This window comes from Rhinolophus sinicus, chromosome 3 (assembly GCF_057876585.1).
Source record: "Rhinolophus sinicus isolate RSI-liver-muscle chromosome 3, RSI-T2T, whole genome shotgun sequence".
NCBI lineage: Eukaryota > Metazoa > Chordata > Mammalia > Chiroptera > Rhinolophidae > Rhinolophus > Rhinolophus sinicus.
Window position 1 is genome coordinate 151,286,771 of NC_142503.1, and position 17,351 is coordinate 151,304,121.

Consider the following 17,351-nt stretch of genomic DNA (forward strand, 5'->3'; position numbering starts at 1 on the left):
ATGATAACCTGGTATTTTCCTCGCAAATATTGACTTTCAAGTGATTTTGTCATTGAGTCATCCTTCCTCATTTTATTTATTTATATTTTATAATTATATTTAAGAGAAAGTTGAGCAAATGATATCTAGAGTATATCATTAGGACCCTGCAGTTTCATAGTTTCAATGTGTCCACATTTCTTAGCATGTTCTTTAGAGATTCTGTTCCATATATAGGAGGGGTCACGAGGCTCAAAATTATTGGAGCTGGAAGAAAGCAAGCAGAGCTTCCTTTTCCTCAGTATTCTTTCTTTCTTTGATAGTAGAAGGCAAGATCCTATAGTGGAAGGAAGTCTCAACCAGGGAAGAAGTAGACATCATTGGAACCTTTACATTTACTTTCAGAGCTTTTTTATATATTTTCACTAGTATCAAATTTGCAGAAAGGAAGCAAAACCTCATTTCAGTATTACAAAATTTATTGAATTTAAATATTCAGATGATCTAGTCCTAAGAGAATGGAAAAGCTAACATGTTGCGTTGCATCGCTGTGTGAGGTAGGAAATCTGTAGCTAAAGCCAAATTGGTATGCTAAGTCATTTAACTTCTATTGAAATTTATAGCTTAAAGCAAGGGTTTCAAAATGTTTTTTGCAATAGAAACCACTTTTCAAATGAAATCTTATGGTAACCTCCAATATATAAAACCAGTAAATAATATTTTATAAGTATAAACTGATATGGTTTAGTGTATATTATTTATCAGATTTATGTCATCTCTTACTGAAATCAGGCTGTTTTGATTAAAAACTTGAAATTAAGAATTATGGATGATAATTGCAATTTCAATTCAACCTCAAAATTCATTTTACTTCTGTTATACAGTCTAGAGAGAATCCTGATGAATCTTTGCAAATGATATCAGTATTTTGTTTGTTTCAGGTCCATCTTGCAGTCTCAGGATACACTTTCATTAAGGTGTTGTAGACTGTTGGGAAATGATTGGAAGTAAAGTTTTGTTTCAGAGTTGAAACAAACAATATCTAACAACCACTTATAAACATGCCAGACAAAAAGTACCCTGCATTTAAAATAAGCTCTAAAACTATTCATAAGGTATTGTGATTACATTATCATTAGCTTTGGGAGTAGTATGTATCAAGCTAGCATGTCTGAGTGTGAGCTGGTATCTAGTGTTCTACAAGTATGATGTAATAATGTTATTTTCTGTGAAATTTTATATGAGCAAAAATGTTCAAGCCTGGATTATAGGAAGACCAGTGCAGAGCTGCCAGCTTCCTAATTAAAACCTCTTTATCAGAAGTTGTAATGTAAACAAAAAGCATATTTTTCCCAGTTTTGCTTAATGATAGATACCCTGACAAAATAAGAAAACATTGTGTATTTGTGTATGTGTTTATGACAGATTTTTAAATGAATACAAATATATTTTAAAATATATTTTATATTAACCATTGTCACCCCAATAAACTTTAATTTAAAAAAATTAAAATATTTCACCATATTAGAAGTACGTTTGGGGAAAATTCAAAGAAACAGTTTAACCACTGGCTTAAAGGAACCAATAGTAATTCTTTCTTGTGATCGGTTGCTTACACCATACCTAAGGTCTCTGTATTTTATAATACTATCATAATTTGGATTTAGGAACAAGATAACAAAATATTTATCCTTTTAAACTCTTTGTTTATAAATTTGTTTATTTTTGTCATTTATTAATCATTACAAAGACTATCAAATGGTATCAATTTAGTTATTTTAATACTATATAATCTATAAAAAATGTGGACGATATATAAAGGTATAAGCATGAGCCCAGGAGCTATTTGAAATTACAATTCCCCTAAAGGAAATTGGGTGACTAGTAACCTAGAATTTAACAAATATAAAAGAAAAATCAGTAGTAGTAGAACTACAATCCTATATAATTGCTCACTATTGTTACAATTTTTTTGTGTTCATCTTTGCTATAGCTTTAGGCAAAATTTTGAAACCACTGAAGGAAAAAATGTGAACTGTTTTTAAAGGTTCAACTTTTGAGAAAATACAGTTGACCCTTGAACAATGCACGGGTTGGGGGCACCGACAGGCTACACAGTTAAAAATCTGCATATAACTTTTGACTCCCCAAAAACTTAACTACTAATAGCCTAGTGTTGACTGGAAGCCTTACCAATGACATAAACAGTCATCTAACACATATTTTTTATGTTATATGTATTATGTACTGTATTCTTATAGTAAAGTAAGCTAGAGAAAAGAAAATATTAAGAAAATCATAAGGAAACTAAGATAATATTGAATAGAAACTATAATTGAAAAAATAAAATAAAATCATAAGGAAGAGAAAATACATTTACAGTATTTACTGAAAAAGATCCGCAGGTAAGTGGATGCACATACCCGTGTTATTCAGGGGTTAACTATATATTGTTTTGGGGGAACAGTTATTAGGAAGAAGTGAAACTGACAAAGCCAAAGACTATATAACAATGTTATCCTGTTATAAATCTCTCATTCATAAATTTTAAATATTTGAATAATTTCTGTTTTTAGTCTGTCCAGTCTCTTAGAATGGAATTTTGTCACTTAGTAAAACAGAACTTTGTTCTTATGACCTAAATTTGTCTTTTTCAGATTTTAGAGAGTTCCGAGTTTTAATATAAAAGGATTTATTTCATGTTCACCCTTTCTACTCTAAGCTCTCTAATAGCCTATAGTCTACTCCTATTTTATATCTTTTAATGGCTTGATAGCACAGTGTCTGATTAACATTAGGGATTCAGTAAAATTTTATTAAATTTTATATATTGGCTTTTATTTGTTCCATCAAATATATCCTCTATAAGCATGTCCATATTTAATGTATTAAGATGTTTAGAAAAACATGTTTAAAATAGTCTTTGTAACAAACTTATGTGATCATATTTGTTGAGAAAACTGATGTGAATTTGGCCAACAAGACTTTGTGATCCAGCCACTGTCTCTTGCAGACTTCATCTCCCACCACTTTGTTCTAGCCGTGCCGGACTCTTTGCTATTCCATGGACACATTATTGAACTCATTTCTGCATCAGAGTTTTTGCACTGATGCCCACTTTGTCTGGAATGCCTTTTTTCCAGAGCTCCCAAGACTCAATAGTTTGCTTGGTCACTATTGGTTACTATTTAAGTGTCATTCTTATATAGACCTTTTTTTAAAGCAGTTTAAGTTCACAGCAAAATTGAGTAGAAAGTACAGAGTTCCCATATACCTCCTATCCCCTCAACACACACACACACAACCTTCCTCACTATCAACATCCTGTACCAGAGTGATACATTTGTTATAAAGGATGAACCTACATTGACACATAATTAATACCCAAAGCCCATAGTTTACGTTAAGGTTCGCTCTTGATTTTATATATATTCTATGGGTTTGGATAAATGTATAATGCCATGTACCCATCTTTATAGTGTCATACTGAATAATTTCACTGCCCTAAAAATCCTGTGCTCTGCCTATTCATTCCTCCCTCCTCCTAACCTCTGGCTACCACAGATCTTTTTACTGTCTCCATCTTTTGACTTTTCCCACAATGTTGTTTGAAATCATACAGCATGTAGTCATTTCAGATTGGCTTCTTTCACTTAGTAATACACATTTAAATTTCCTCTGTATCTTTTAATGACTTGATAGCTCATTACTTTTTTTCTTTTTGTGTGTGTGTTGTTAAAAAACATATATAATTTACTCTCTTAACCATTTTTAAGTGTATAATTCAGTAGTGTTAACTATATTCATGTTGTTTTATAAACAGATCTCTAGAACATTTTCATCTTATAAAACTGAAACTCTATACCCATCAAACAATTCCCCAGCTCTTCCTCCCTCCAGCCCCTGACAACTACCATTCTGCTTTGTTTCCATGATTTTGACAACTCTAGGTATCTCATATAAATGGAATGCATTATTTGTCCTTCTGCAACAGCTTATTTCATTCAGCACGGTGTCCTCAAGTTTCATCCCTGTTGTACCATGTAATAGGATTTCCTTTTTTTTTTTTTTTTTTTTTAAGGCTGGATAATATTCTATTGTATGTATATACCACATTTTCTTTATTTATCTGTCAATGGGCATTTGGGTTACTTCTGTACATGGGTATACAAATATCTCTTCAAAATGCTGCTTTCATTTCTTTTGGATAAATACCTAGAAATGAGAGAGGCCTTCCTCTTTGACTAGAAACGTTTATCTTTAGGCTTTCTGGTCTAAAATAGGTCCCTCATCCCTGTCACTTTGTACATCCTTATCTGCTCAATTTTTCTTACCAGTACTTGACATTATATTATATATTTTTATATTTGTCTCTCACAGTAGAATGTTAGTTGCATGAGATCAGGAACTTTGTCTATTTTATTTACTATTAGATTTTTTTAGAACTCAGATTTGTACCTGGCACCTAGTAGGTACTTTTGTTTTAAGGAGGGTGCAGCTCACAGTGGCCCATGCAGGGATCGAACCAGCAACCTTGGTGTTATCAGCACCACACTCTAACCAGCTGAGCTAACCCGCCACCCCCTAGTAGGTACTTAATAATAAAAGTTGAAGGGATAAATAAATTGGACAAAGTGAAAAATTAGAAGTAGATGTGCTTACATTTACATATCTTTGTTGTTGTTGTTGTTTGACTTTTTTCATTTTTACCCTTCCCTTTCTGTTTTCAGAATATGAGTGATGCTATGGCAATCTTGCACAAACTGCAGACAGGCTTGGATGTAAATGTAAAATTCACTGGTGTTCGAGTGTTTGAATATACTCCAGAGTGCATAGTATTTGATCTTCTTGATATTCCTTTGTACCATGGGTGGTTAGTAGACCCTCAGGTAAGTAGAAAAATTTAAATTATATAAACACAAATGTAGTAAAATTTTATTAATTTGGCAAATTAATCTAGATTTATGTTTTCTGATACTTATATTTTTATGCTTTTTCCTGGAATTAGCCAAATTGTGAGGTTAAGGGCGCAGACTGTTAAACCTGCCCAAGACTGCTGAGCAATTTCAAGGAGTTAGGGGCCAAATCCTTACCAACACTTGTTATTATCTGTCTTTTTTATTACAGTCATCCTAATAGGTGTAAAGTCATATCTTGTGGATTTATTTGCATTTCTCTGATGACTAATGATGTTGAGCATCTTTTCATGTGCTTATTGGCCATTTGTATATCTCTTTGGAGAAATGTCTGCAGATCCCTTGCCCATTTTTAATTGGGCTATTTGTCTATTTGTTACTGAGTTGAAAGAGTTCTTTATATATTCTAGGTATAACTCTCTTATCAGATACATGATTTGCAAATATTTTCTCCCATGCTATGGGTTGTCTTTTCACTTTCTTGATGATATCCTTTGAAAAAAGTTTTTAATTTTGATAAAGTCCAATTTATCTATTTTTCTTTCATTGCTTATGCTTTTGGTGTCCTACCTAAGAAGGCTTTGACTAAGCCAAAGTCACAAGGATTTACTCCTATATCTTCTAATAGTTTGATAGTTTTAATGCTTAGGTTTAGGAGTATGACTCATTTTGAGATGATTTTTGTGTATTGTTTGAGGAAGGAATCCAACTTAATTCTTTTGCATGTGGCTATCCAGTTGATTTAGTACAGTTTGTAGAAAAGATTATTCTTGCCCCCATTGAATTGTCTTAGCACTCAGAGTGATCTGTATAAAATAAACCCTCCCCTTTATCCTTGTACTCTTCTCCTTTCCTTACAAGCCTCCAGTGTAACTAAAATAAGACGCAAAATCCTTATTAGAGTTTTCATGATAATGCTACATGATCTAGACTTGACTTATTTGTCCAAATTCACCTCATATAATTCTCCTACTTTTTACTACCCTCTAACTACACTAACTGCCTTTCTGTTCTTCAGACATGTCAAGTTCATTCCTGTCTCGGGTTTTTATACTAGTTGATTGGCCACTGTGGAACATTGTGTTACTACCCCAACACATTGTTCTACCAGATCTTCACATTTCTAGTTCCTCATTATTCAGGCCTTAGGTCACATATCACATTGTAAGAGAGACCCTCCCTGACCAACTTGTTGAAATTAGTCACCCTCCTTTTCTCCAGTCATTTCCTCTCCCATTACCCTATTTGATTTTCTTTTCCACTTATCTAGAATTATTATTTATTTCTTTACTTGATTGACTGTCATCTCCCACGAGAATGTATGTTTTATTAGGACTGGGCTCTTATTTCTGATTACTTAAAACAGTGCTCGGAACATAGTAGGTTCTCAAATATTGACTGATGGAATGAAGTTTGTATTTAGGCATGCATTAACTACACGGTAGAGAACGCAATAGCAAGGACTTGGCAGTGTTTCTTTATCCCTGACCATTGGTAAAAGCAACAGATATTCTGGGCAATGAAAGTGTGTTTTTCTGTAAGCAGGATATCTGTATTTTTAGTGACACTCTGTCTCTAAGAATATCACTGAAAAGTCAAAACATGTCCAGCACTTTACACATCCATGGGGAGACTTGTTGGATGCTGACAGATGACAATGCCAGGTAGCTTAAATTCTTGAGAATGAGCTGATGGCCTGAGGAACTTAAGCCTGAGTTCTTACTATTGGACTCAGATCATCCCTCTGACTATATGTAGCTATATGTTTTGGTAAACAGTTAAATTCATATGCTTAAAGAAAAAAATATAATATAGGACAGAGATGGTTCATCAGACTTTTCTGATCTACACAGTGGTTTTCAAAGTCTTGTGCTCTATATCTATTTTACTTGTTTTGTGACAAAAGGATTCTACTCCTGGGAAAGAAAAAAAGAATAAGGCAAAGTTTGAAATAGGTCTGTGAAATATCTTTCAGAACTGGCTAGTTCTTTGTATTCTAATTATGTGTTCTGCAAATAATTATCTTAAAAATAAATATCATCAGTTCTTTGAATGGTGGGTACCAAAATTCAGCCACGGAGAAGGTATTTCTCCATTATTAATTGGTAACTAACTCTTTAGGAGCAACATTGGAAGCCACATGACAGTGGAAGTGATATATTCAATGTGCTAAAAAAAGATAATGCTAACCTACAATCCTGTTTGCAGAAAAATTATCTTTCAAGAATGCAGCAAAATAAAGTCATTTCTTAGATTAATTAAATTAAGATAATGTCCTGCTGATAGACCATCATTAATGGAAACTCCAAACAGGATTTTTGAGAAGGAAAGTGATCCCAGATGGAAGGAAGAGTGAATGGAGAGAAAATAACATGATAAATATGTGGACAAATAATAAATGTTGACTGTATCAGATAATAACATTATCTTTTGGGGTTTAAATAAAGAACATTAGCTACACAAAAAATAACATAAGGTGGGAAGAAAGTATTCTAAGGGCCTAGAATTAATTCTTCAAAAAGAGAGTATTAACTTCTGACTTTGGTATGGTAGGTAGAGATATTATAATAGCTATAATTTCTCTGTTCAATATGGTAGCCAAGTGGGGCTATTTAAATTTAATTAAAAATTTAATTCCTGAGTTGCACTAGACATATTTCAATTGCTAATTAACCATAAGTGGCTAGTGGATATCTTATTGGGCAACACAGATTTGGAATATTTCCATTATTGCAGAATATGCTTTTGGATATTGCTCTTTTAGAGTAACTATGAAAAGAATAGAAAATATAGTGGGTAACTTCTAGATTAGTAGAAGGAAAAATTAATCCAAGAAGAAAGAAGAGGTATTGAACTGATAGGATAGAGAGAAGAATATTGAACTGATAGGATAGAGAGAATGGTAGCTTTAATAAATTCAAATATATGAATAATTATAGTAAGTATAAATAGGACTAAATCCTCTAGTTAAAAGATAGTGATTCTGAGACTAGATTAAAATATATATATTTGCTGTTTACAAGAGACATATATAAAACAGTATGAAATCAAACAGAAAGATTGAAAATAAAAAGAAGAAAAAAAGATGCCATACAATTGCTAATCAAAAGAAGGCTGGTATACCTATAGTAATTTCAGAAAGAATAGACTTACAGTTTAAGTCACAAAGCATTACGAATGCTAGATTGTTTAATTTGCTAAGAAGATATAATCATTTTAAATTTGTACGTGCCTGGAGACACCTGGAAAGTAAAAAAACCTCGAATTGACTGTTTATTCCTTGAACCCATAGAAACTGTCACAAAGAGTAAAGGTCAGTTTTTGACAATGAAAAACAAAATTTGTATGCATCTAATAACATAACTTCAAAGTACGTAAAGCAAAATTTAATAGAAGTATAAGAAGAAATAGGTCATCATACTGGAAAATTTTAGTATACCTTTCTTTGTAATTGTTAAGAGCATGAAAGAAAACCTAATGAACATACATTCTTCTAAAAGAATTTAATAAACTTTTTATTTTTGAATAATTTCAGAAATAGGAAATTTGCAAAAATATTATAGAGAATTCCCATATACTCTTTAGCCAGTTTCCCTTAATCTAACGTGACCATAGTACATGTGTCAAAACATAGAAATTTAATATTGGTACATTACTATTAAATATATTATATTCTTCATTCACAGTTCACCAATTTTCCCACTAATTTCTTTGTTGTTGTTCCAGAATCCCATCTAGGGTATCACATTGCATTAAATCATCGTATCTTCCTACTCTCTTCCTGTCCGTGACATTTTTTTCAGTCTTTGTTTTTCATGAACCTGACTATACATTCTTTTTATATACCTTAAATTTTAGATTTCAAGACTAAATTTATAAAGATGTTCGTTCTCTCTAAAATAAATTACAGTTTCAATACAACCCCAAACAAAATCCTAGCAGATTTGTGGGGAGTAGTTGTGGAATATGACAAGTTCATTATGTAATTTATATGGAAATGCAAAGAGCTAGGAATAGAAGCCAAGATACTCTTTGAAGCAGAACAAGTAGGAAGGACTTGCTCTTCTAGATACAAAATATTTTAAATATTATAATTAAGAATTAGAACAGTGACAGAGAATAGAGAGGCCAAAAAGACCGTGCACTGTAGAGCAGTGGGGGAAGGAAAAGCCAGTCCTTTCAATAAAAGGTGCTAAGACAGATAGCCATTAGGCCAATTCAAATTTCTTATTAGATAGCCATGAGAAAAAAAGGAAATTGTTTCCCCAAACTCACACCATAAAATTCTGTGCCATGTACATTGATGTTTAACTGGAAAAGATAAAACTGCATTAGTTTGAGAATATGTTTCTAACCTTAATGATAGAAAAGGGTTTCTAAAACAAGACACAAAAGCATTAACTGTGAAGAACGTTGGTAGAACATGAGTATATTAAAATTGAGAATTTCTGTCTATCTAAAGAAATCCCAATGAGAATGTAAAAGTAAGCCACAAAGTAAAAGATGATTGCAACTTATATAATGAATAAAGGATTAATATCCAGAAGGTATAAAGAGCTCCTACGGGTAATTTTTTTAAACACAGACAACCCAGTAAAAGAGGAGTAAATTACTTGAACAGGCATTTCACAAAAATGGATATCCAAATGGCCAGTGAACATATGAACTAGTCGTCAGGGAAATGCCAATTAAAACCAAAAATGAGATAGCACTATTTACCCAACAGAATGGCTAACATTTAAAAGTCTGACAATACTAAATGTTGACAAAAATATGCAATGTAGAGAATTCTTATTTGGGCTGATGAGAATGGAAATTGGCTATCTACTTTGGAAAGCAGTTTGGAGTTACCTAGTAAAGTTGAAGATAAGCATATCCTAAGACTCAGAAATTTAATGAGGCATATTCTCTAGAGAAATTCTTGACATGTGGAACAGGATAAATGTACAAGAACATTTGCAATACATTTGCAGTTCACAGCAGTATTACTTGGCATAGACCCAAACTGAAGACAACTTAAACAGCCATCAAAAGATGAATAAATAAATATATTATGGTATAGTCATATTATGGAACACTAAAGAACAATGAAAACAAAGAACATCTACATACCACTACATACAACTACCTAGCATATTATATATTTGCTTATTTGGTTTATTGTTTGTCTTTGCTCCAGAATATAAATTTTATAAAAGCATAGACCATCTATTTTGTTCACTGCTAAGTCTGCAGTTTCTCTCACAGCACCTGGTACATAGTAGTGCATAAATGGCTACTACTGAATTAATTGAATGAAATATTAATGTAGATTCGGGCTATGAAAACTTGAAATTTTGTATTGTTCCTTGCTAGTCTATAGAAGTACAATTGATTTTTATATATTGATCTTGTATTTATTGTTCTAGTTGTATTTTTGTGGATTCCTTAGTATTGAATATTCAGATTCTTTGGAAAGACAATGAAGTTGATTCATTAAAGACAATTGCTGTAAACAATAATAGTGTTAAGAAAAATAATGAAAATCTAAGGGCTTGTGCCCTCAAATTGCTTCTTAGGGGTCTAAGTTTTCATTTTAAATGAATCAAAGCTAGAAGTCATACTGTTTTGTGTGGTTTACGTAAACTTATAGCCGAAAGATCACCTTTGAAAGAAAAGGCCTTATTTGGCTCTACATCAAAAGATTGACAAGTGAATACATTCGTGTGTTTTTAATTAACATGAAATGTTTAAGATATGTATATAACATTTAACACAATTCCCTGCTTTGACTTTTTCAATTACCTGATCTTCCCAATCAACCATCAGTCCCACTTGCATAGCTAAGAGGCTTTTACCATCCTAGAATTTTGCAGGAACAAAGAAAATAAATTCTATCCTAGAGCAGAGCCGTTGGTCTCCCAACTTTGCTATGCAGCCGTGGAATGAAACTTAGACAACTGAGAAGCAACTTGAGCCTGGAATTCTTTTAGATCTTTTTAACAAACTCCCCAGTTTGGGAACTACTGTCCAGAGGATTATTTGTGCCAATATATGTCAAGACTTGTGGTATTCAAAGATTAAGTATTTAAGATCATTTGGATGTGGAAAGAAAACATTGGCCGTCTTATGTTTTATATCATTATATTAATTTGTACTTGTTTTATTATGCATATATCATTAATACAGTAGTACACATAAATAATTTAGAAGTATATTTTAGGATGGGAGGGCAATCAAAATAAGTTATTTAGACAGCAAAAGCCTATTTTTCTTCAATAATCAAAGCAAAGTATAATGGAGGAAGAGTAGAGATGCCCAATTTTATTTTCCTATAGCTTAAAACTTTGAATTTATTTTCCTACTGTACCTTCAAAGACAAAGATTAAGAATCATTAGGCAAATACTGTCCATCATTAATATAGTATATTAACTTGAGTAAAACAACGTTAGTTATGTCTACTCATATCTCCACTGTACTTTGCTAGGAAGTAAGTAATAAATAAAATGGAAAAACTTTAATCCAATAAATTAATATCTTTAGATTGCCTTGCTTTAAATACAAAACATTTGTGTTTTAGTAAAAAAAATAAATAAAAAACTGAGATTTTCTTTTTTTTCCTCTGAAATATTTTAATCACTTAAATGCATCTTTAAGACCTTAAGAAATAAAGTTGCATGTAATAATCCCATTTAATTATTTTTTGCATAATTGAAATACAGCTGAGCAATAATTTTCATAATATGTTATAGCTGTAAACAAAATTGGAAACTGTTGGGTATTGATTTTAGTGATTTTTTTCTTAAGTAATATTTGTATATTTTAGCATTGTATTAGAATAAAACCCTAAAGACTTATATAGATTTCTTTGTAATTGTTTTTAATCTTATCATGATTAGTGAGACAGTCATTTGTTTTCTAGATTGATGACATTGTAAAAGCTGTTGGTAACTGCAGCTACAACCAACTAGTGGAGAAGATCATCTCTTGTAAGCAGTCAGACAATAGTGAGCTGGTTAGTGAAGGTGGGTGAGTGCTATTACCTGACTTACTCTTGGCAAAATAACTTCTCTGATAATTGAGTATCTTTTAAATGTCTTAATTAAGACTTACGAAAGAATACAAGTGATGCTACTTGTAGGAATTAAAAGAAGTAGTTATTCATAAAGGTGCCAGTGAAAGGTTTGTCCTAGAACCCTTTTCACTTGACTTGTAAAATCAGGCCTGGATTTTAATAAAAGTTTTTGGACTCTCGCTAGTTTTGATACGGTCTGTTACCCAGGGGTAACTGATAATTGCTTTTTAAAAAAGGATTATTATTTGGGAGCCCTGTGTGAACTTTATAATTCATCCTGAACACTTCAGTTGACGGGGATGAGTATTATGATACTCAAGTGTTCATTTTAGTAGGGCTCTGCCGTATGTTTCAGTACAATATAGTATACACTAAAGCTCTATTCCAGATAAAGTATACCTCTAATCGTCAATTTTCCTAATCCTTAGCTACTTAAAATTGCTGAATTCGTCACCATAGAAGCAGTTTCATTTTTTTTCAGCTGTGTTCCAGTCAGTGAAGGGAAGAACAGATTTGAACCCAGAATGCTAGCAGGAGCTATAGCATTTGGATATAGTTCTACATAGTACCTTCCCCACCACCCCCTTCACTTTTTCATAAATATGCTCAAATACTAGAACTGCTATTCTTCTGTTTGTAGGGCAAGCAAAATAAAGAGAAGTAGAGGGTGAACTACATCATTCTAAGACACAAATTTTTTACATGAGGTGTAAAAAAAGTTGATTACAATTACCACATTTTTAAAAATTAAAAGAAGATGTGTACATGAATACCACACTATATTGATTAACCAGAACCCAACTAATTATATTACTCAGTTATCCATAAGTTTAACATATTTATGCAAGAGGCAAGTACCAAGAAAATACATAGTATTTTACTTGAGGCTTATCCTAGTCTACTTGCAATAAACATATAAATGTACAGGCATATGTACAGGGATCATTGATTTGTATGACAGCTCTTTTACTATAACCTAAGACAGCAAAGTTTAAATTTTAGGGGGGAGAGGAACAATAAAAGCTGTTAAAAATATTTTCTCTCAGTTAACAAACTTTCACTCATTAGAACTTATCCAAGCTCTCATTACTATAAATATATTCCAAAACAGCAGGCTATAAAGAAAATTTCCATCTGTGGATTCCTACTTTCTCAGTAACTTCTAATATTCTACTCAATAGCAATTAAGGGAACAATAGGATTCAGAAAGTGTTAACAGATGGAATGATAGCCACGAAGTGATATTTGGGTGAACAGACTTACAGGGTAAGAGGCTATAGGAAACACTGTTAACAGCATTTTTCCCAAGCCAGGCTGCAATATAACAAGGTAGGACTTAGGTAATATACTAATTAACAAATGAATAACAACAAAACCCCCCCCCCCAGTCCCTTTTTGTTACAACTATTTGTTACAACTATTATTATTTCTCTGACATTGATTCCCCAGGATAAGAAAAAGAATAGCTAATTTATATAGTATCGATAACTTGAGAAGAATATCTCAGTAAAAGGAAGAAAGGAATTATCCTCTTTAGTGGTACAGAATTTTCAGGTAATATATATCAGAATTGATTAACTCCTTGATATATAAATTTTATAATGGTGAAATTCTGCATATTAGATTTCCATATCAATGAATAATTATATATGGGATTCACTACAATTAAAAAGCTAAACTACTTTTTTGTTTATAGAAACTACAAATATGTAGTCTGTTTGAAATAATTTTTTGACCAATGGTTACTTGTATAAGGCACTAAGAAATATAGGAAAGAAAAGGCCACAAGAGACATTTTTACTTATAATGTAGCAATTAGCTTCCTTCCATCATTTTCTTCATCATATTTTCTTGGGTATAGTGTTTAACTGAAATGGTCTGCTTTCTTTTCTAGATAACCTACAACTGTAACTTTCCTTCTTATTCAATAAAATAGGCAAAAGGTGATTTATTTCTAATCCTTCTTTATTAAAAAGAATTAAGCTTTTGTCTTAGATGATAACTATATTTTGTAAATTCAAATATTTCATTTTTATAAGGTGCATAATATTAGAAATACTTTTACTATCTTTTTTAATTAAAAATGCTATTTAGCTGACAGTCAAATAGAATTCTTTCAACTTCTTTCAGATGACATTCATTTTCTTTTGATGACAACACCTTATAAGTAAAAATACAAAAAATACTACATTTACATAGAATGCATATTATTGGCTATCTCTTCTGGATGTTAATACTTCCTTGAATCTAGTTATAATGATGGTTTGTGGCATAGCAGCAAAAATCAACAATGAAAACAATAGCACGGTACCAGCTGCCAGACTTCACCAGAGCTGGTCATTTAATTACAGATGCTCTCTCAGGAATAATTTCTTCTTTTAACAATTGTTTCTAGGTAAAAAACATGCTTAAAGAAATAATTCCAGAATAATCGTTTATTCAGATATTTATTGAGCCTTTATTATGTGCTATAAACACGGAAAATTATAGTTGGAATTCATATTATTTTTATTGAATAATATTGATTTCCTTTTTTCTTTTATTTTGAAAAAATCTCAAACCCATAAAAAAGTTGGAAGAGCACAATGAATATATATATACATATATATGCATATATATGTATATATGTATGCTTCACCTAAATTTACCAATTATTAACATACTGAATTTTTGCTTTCTATTCTTTTTCCCTCTCTCTCCCCCCTCACATGTTTTTGCCTAAAATCTTGTGAGAATTAGTTACAAATATCATAGCACTTTACCCATTAATACTTCAACACTTGTCTCCTAAGAACAAAGAATTCTCTTGTATAATCGCCACACAATTAACTCAGGAAATTTATCATTAATACAATATATTATGTAATATGTTGTTCATATTCAAAATTCCCCAATTGTCCCAATAATGCCCTTTATAGCTTTTAAGTTTTTCAATGTAGGTTCCAATCAAGAATCATCTAATTGGCATATCAATTTAGTCTGTTAAAATCTAAAACAGATTGCTAAATTTTTGTCTGTCTTTTTTTCTTTTTGGTCTTTTGTGTTGTTGACTTTTCTTAATAGTCTAGGCCAGTTGTTTTGTAGAATAGTCCTCAATTTGGATTCATGTGATTGTTTCTCCGTGAGCAGATTTAGGTTATATATTTTTGGTGGGAATACTACATAGGTGACATTGCGTCAAATGAGGTAGCACATGATGTCTGATTATTCTATTATTGATGATGTTTATATATGATTAAGGTGGTATCTGCCAGACTTTTTTGTTGTAAAGATGCCCTTTGCTCCTTTGTAATTAATAAGTAATCTCTGCTGTTATGCTTTGAAACTGTGTGAATACCCTGTTGCCTAATAGTCTTTCATCCAATAGAGTTGGCATTCATTGATTATTGCCTGAATCAATTATTACTATGGTGGTTATGATATTTCTGTTATTACTTCTACATTTACTAGTTGGCATTCTTCTGTAAAAAATAGCTTTCCCTTCTATTTCCCTATTAAAAAAAATTTTTTTGTATCAATGTAGACTCATGGATTGTTTCTTATTCGGTGTGTTACAATCCACTATTATCTTTATTCTTTCTGATGCTTCGAATTTTCCCATGTATGACCAATAGGATGGTCTCAAGTTGGATCCCATGTTTTTTTGACATCTTCATCATTTCTTGAACACTTCCTTGTTTTCTATCACAATAAGATGTTCTGGGCTCTGTACTGCATCCCTGGAATCAAATCATATCAACCCCTGTATTTTCAAAGAAAATCATAGGCCATTGGATATATTAAAAGACATTTTTTTTGCTCCCCCGCCTTTGAGTGAAAACATTCATATAATATGTTTGATTTTTGAAACTTTACATAAATGAATTTAAAAATAAAATCAGACCATTTGTTTAAAGCTATCACAGTGACACAGTTAAATTTTGATTGAGTTTAAATGTGAGCACAAATCTCAGGTAGGGCTACATCTAGCGAACATTTTAAAATAAGCAAAATTTCCTTTTATCCTGTTTCCTCTTTTTGTTACTTTTTGCCTAATTTAGTGCCCCTCTTTCTAACTTTACATCTTTTAAGGCACTCAGTACTTTGTCTCTAATAACTCTTTAATAATAGTGGAAAATAATTTGGTAAACTAATTTAGCATTGAATTTCTGAAACTAATAAATATTTTCAAACATTAATGTCAGCAAAATAATTTTTAATTTAAATTTATTTTCAGTAATATTTTATTATTACCATTATATCAATTTTTACCTTACTTTAGTATCATTAATAAGACTATCTATAACTATCTAATCTAAATGTTGCAAATAAACTATTTGTCATTTGAAGCAGCAATGGAGATAAATATACTGCTATGTAACACTTAGAATTGTCTACCAAAGTTTGTTTAATTAGTTATGAAAAGTTGAAACTAGAATAGGCTTTTGAATATTCCACCAAAATCACAGGAGTGTTAGTGTTTAAGAGTTGGTAGAAGAATTAGGAAACATTGTTCTCTATATGTCTAAATTACTATACTTTATGGTTTGAGGAGAAATTCAGTTTGCATTTGTAATAATAAGTACTAAATTTTTTAACTTAATACCAATAATTCTTCTGGGTTCCAGTCTTCACTTTTCCATGTGGAGTTTTGTCCTTGAGCAAATCACTTCTCTTTGAGTCTCTGTCCTGTTCTATAGAAAGACCTTTCTAATGTTGAATTTCTTAATTTCACCCACATACAAGTAATGTGCTATATCCCCACTTATTGTATCTTCTTGAAAGGGATTTGTAGAGAGGATGTTGTATGAATGAGATGTGTGAGGGGCATGTAGAAACATCTTTCTGAAGGAAGTATTTAGTAACACTGACATTACAGACAGCAGTGGTACATCTCAGCACAGGCATTATACTTAATTTTTAAATGCTATATAATAATAAAGTACTTTAGTATATAACCCATACATTCTACTCAGTAACATAGTACTTAGCAAAGTAATGATAATAATAGCAGGGGGAAACTCTTATTTCTAAATATATAATCCCAAGGAGTTGCAAATGTGCTATAAATTTCCTTTGGCTGTGGCCTTCTGTATAACTTGGCATTTCCCCTCCTACCTTAACCACTTCTTTGGAATAGTGCGATACAAGGTCTAACAATTAAGTTTGCAAACTTTGTTGCAACGATGTTGCTTAACCTTTTATGATACCAGAAGGATTATTGGTTATAAATTTGTGCCAACTGTACAAACAGTTAACCAAGTTTACTATTTGGAAGTGCTGAAAAGGCTGCGTGAAAAAGTTAGACGACCTGAACGTTTCACCAATAATTCATGGCTCTTGCATCACGGCAATGCACCAGCTCACACGGCACTGTCCGTGAGGGAGTTTTTAGCCAATAAACAAATAACTGTATTGGAAC

The 17,351-nt window shown here is 31.8% G+C and overlaps 1 protein-coding gene across 1 annotated transcript in view; it reads left to right on the top strand.

The window, feature by feature from the left end:
- The window catches only part of MINDY2 (MINDY lysine 48 deubiquitinase 2), a 57,807-nt gene that overhangs the window by 18,638 nt on the left and 21,818 nt on the right, over positions 1-17,351 (top strand). The window contains exons 4-5 of the mRNA XM_019732234.3: positions 4,710-4,868; positions 11,798-11,900. Of these exons, the coding sequence (XP_019587793.2) occupies positions 4,710-4,868; positions 11,798-11,900 (262 nt within the window). The remainder of the gene's footprint in view (positions 1-4,709; positions 4,869-11,797; positions 11,901-17,351) is intronic.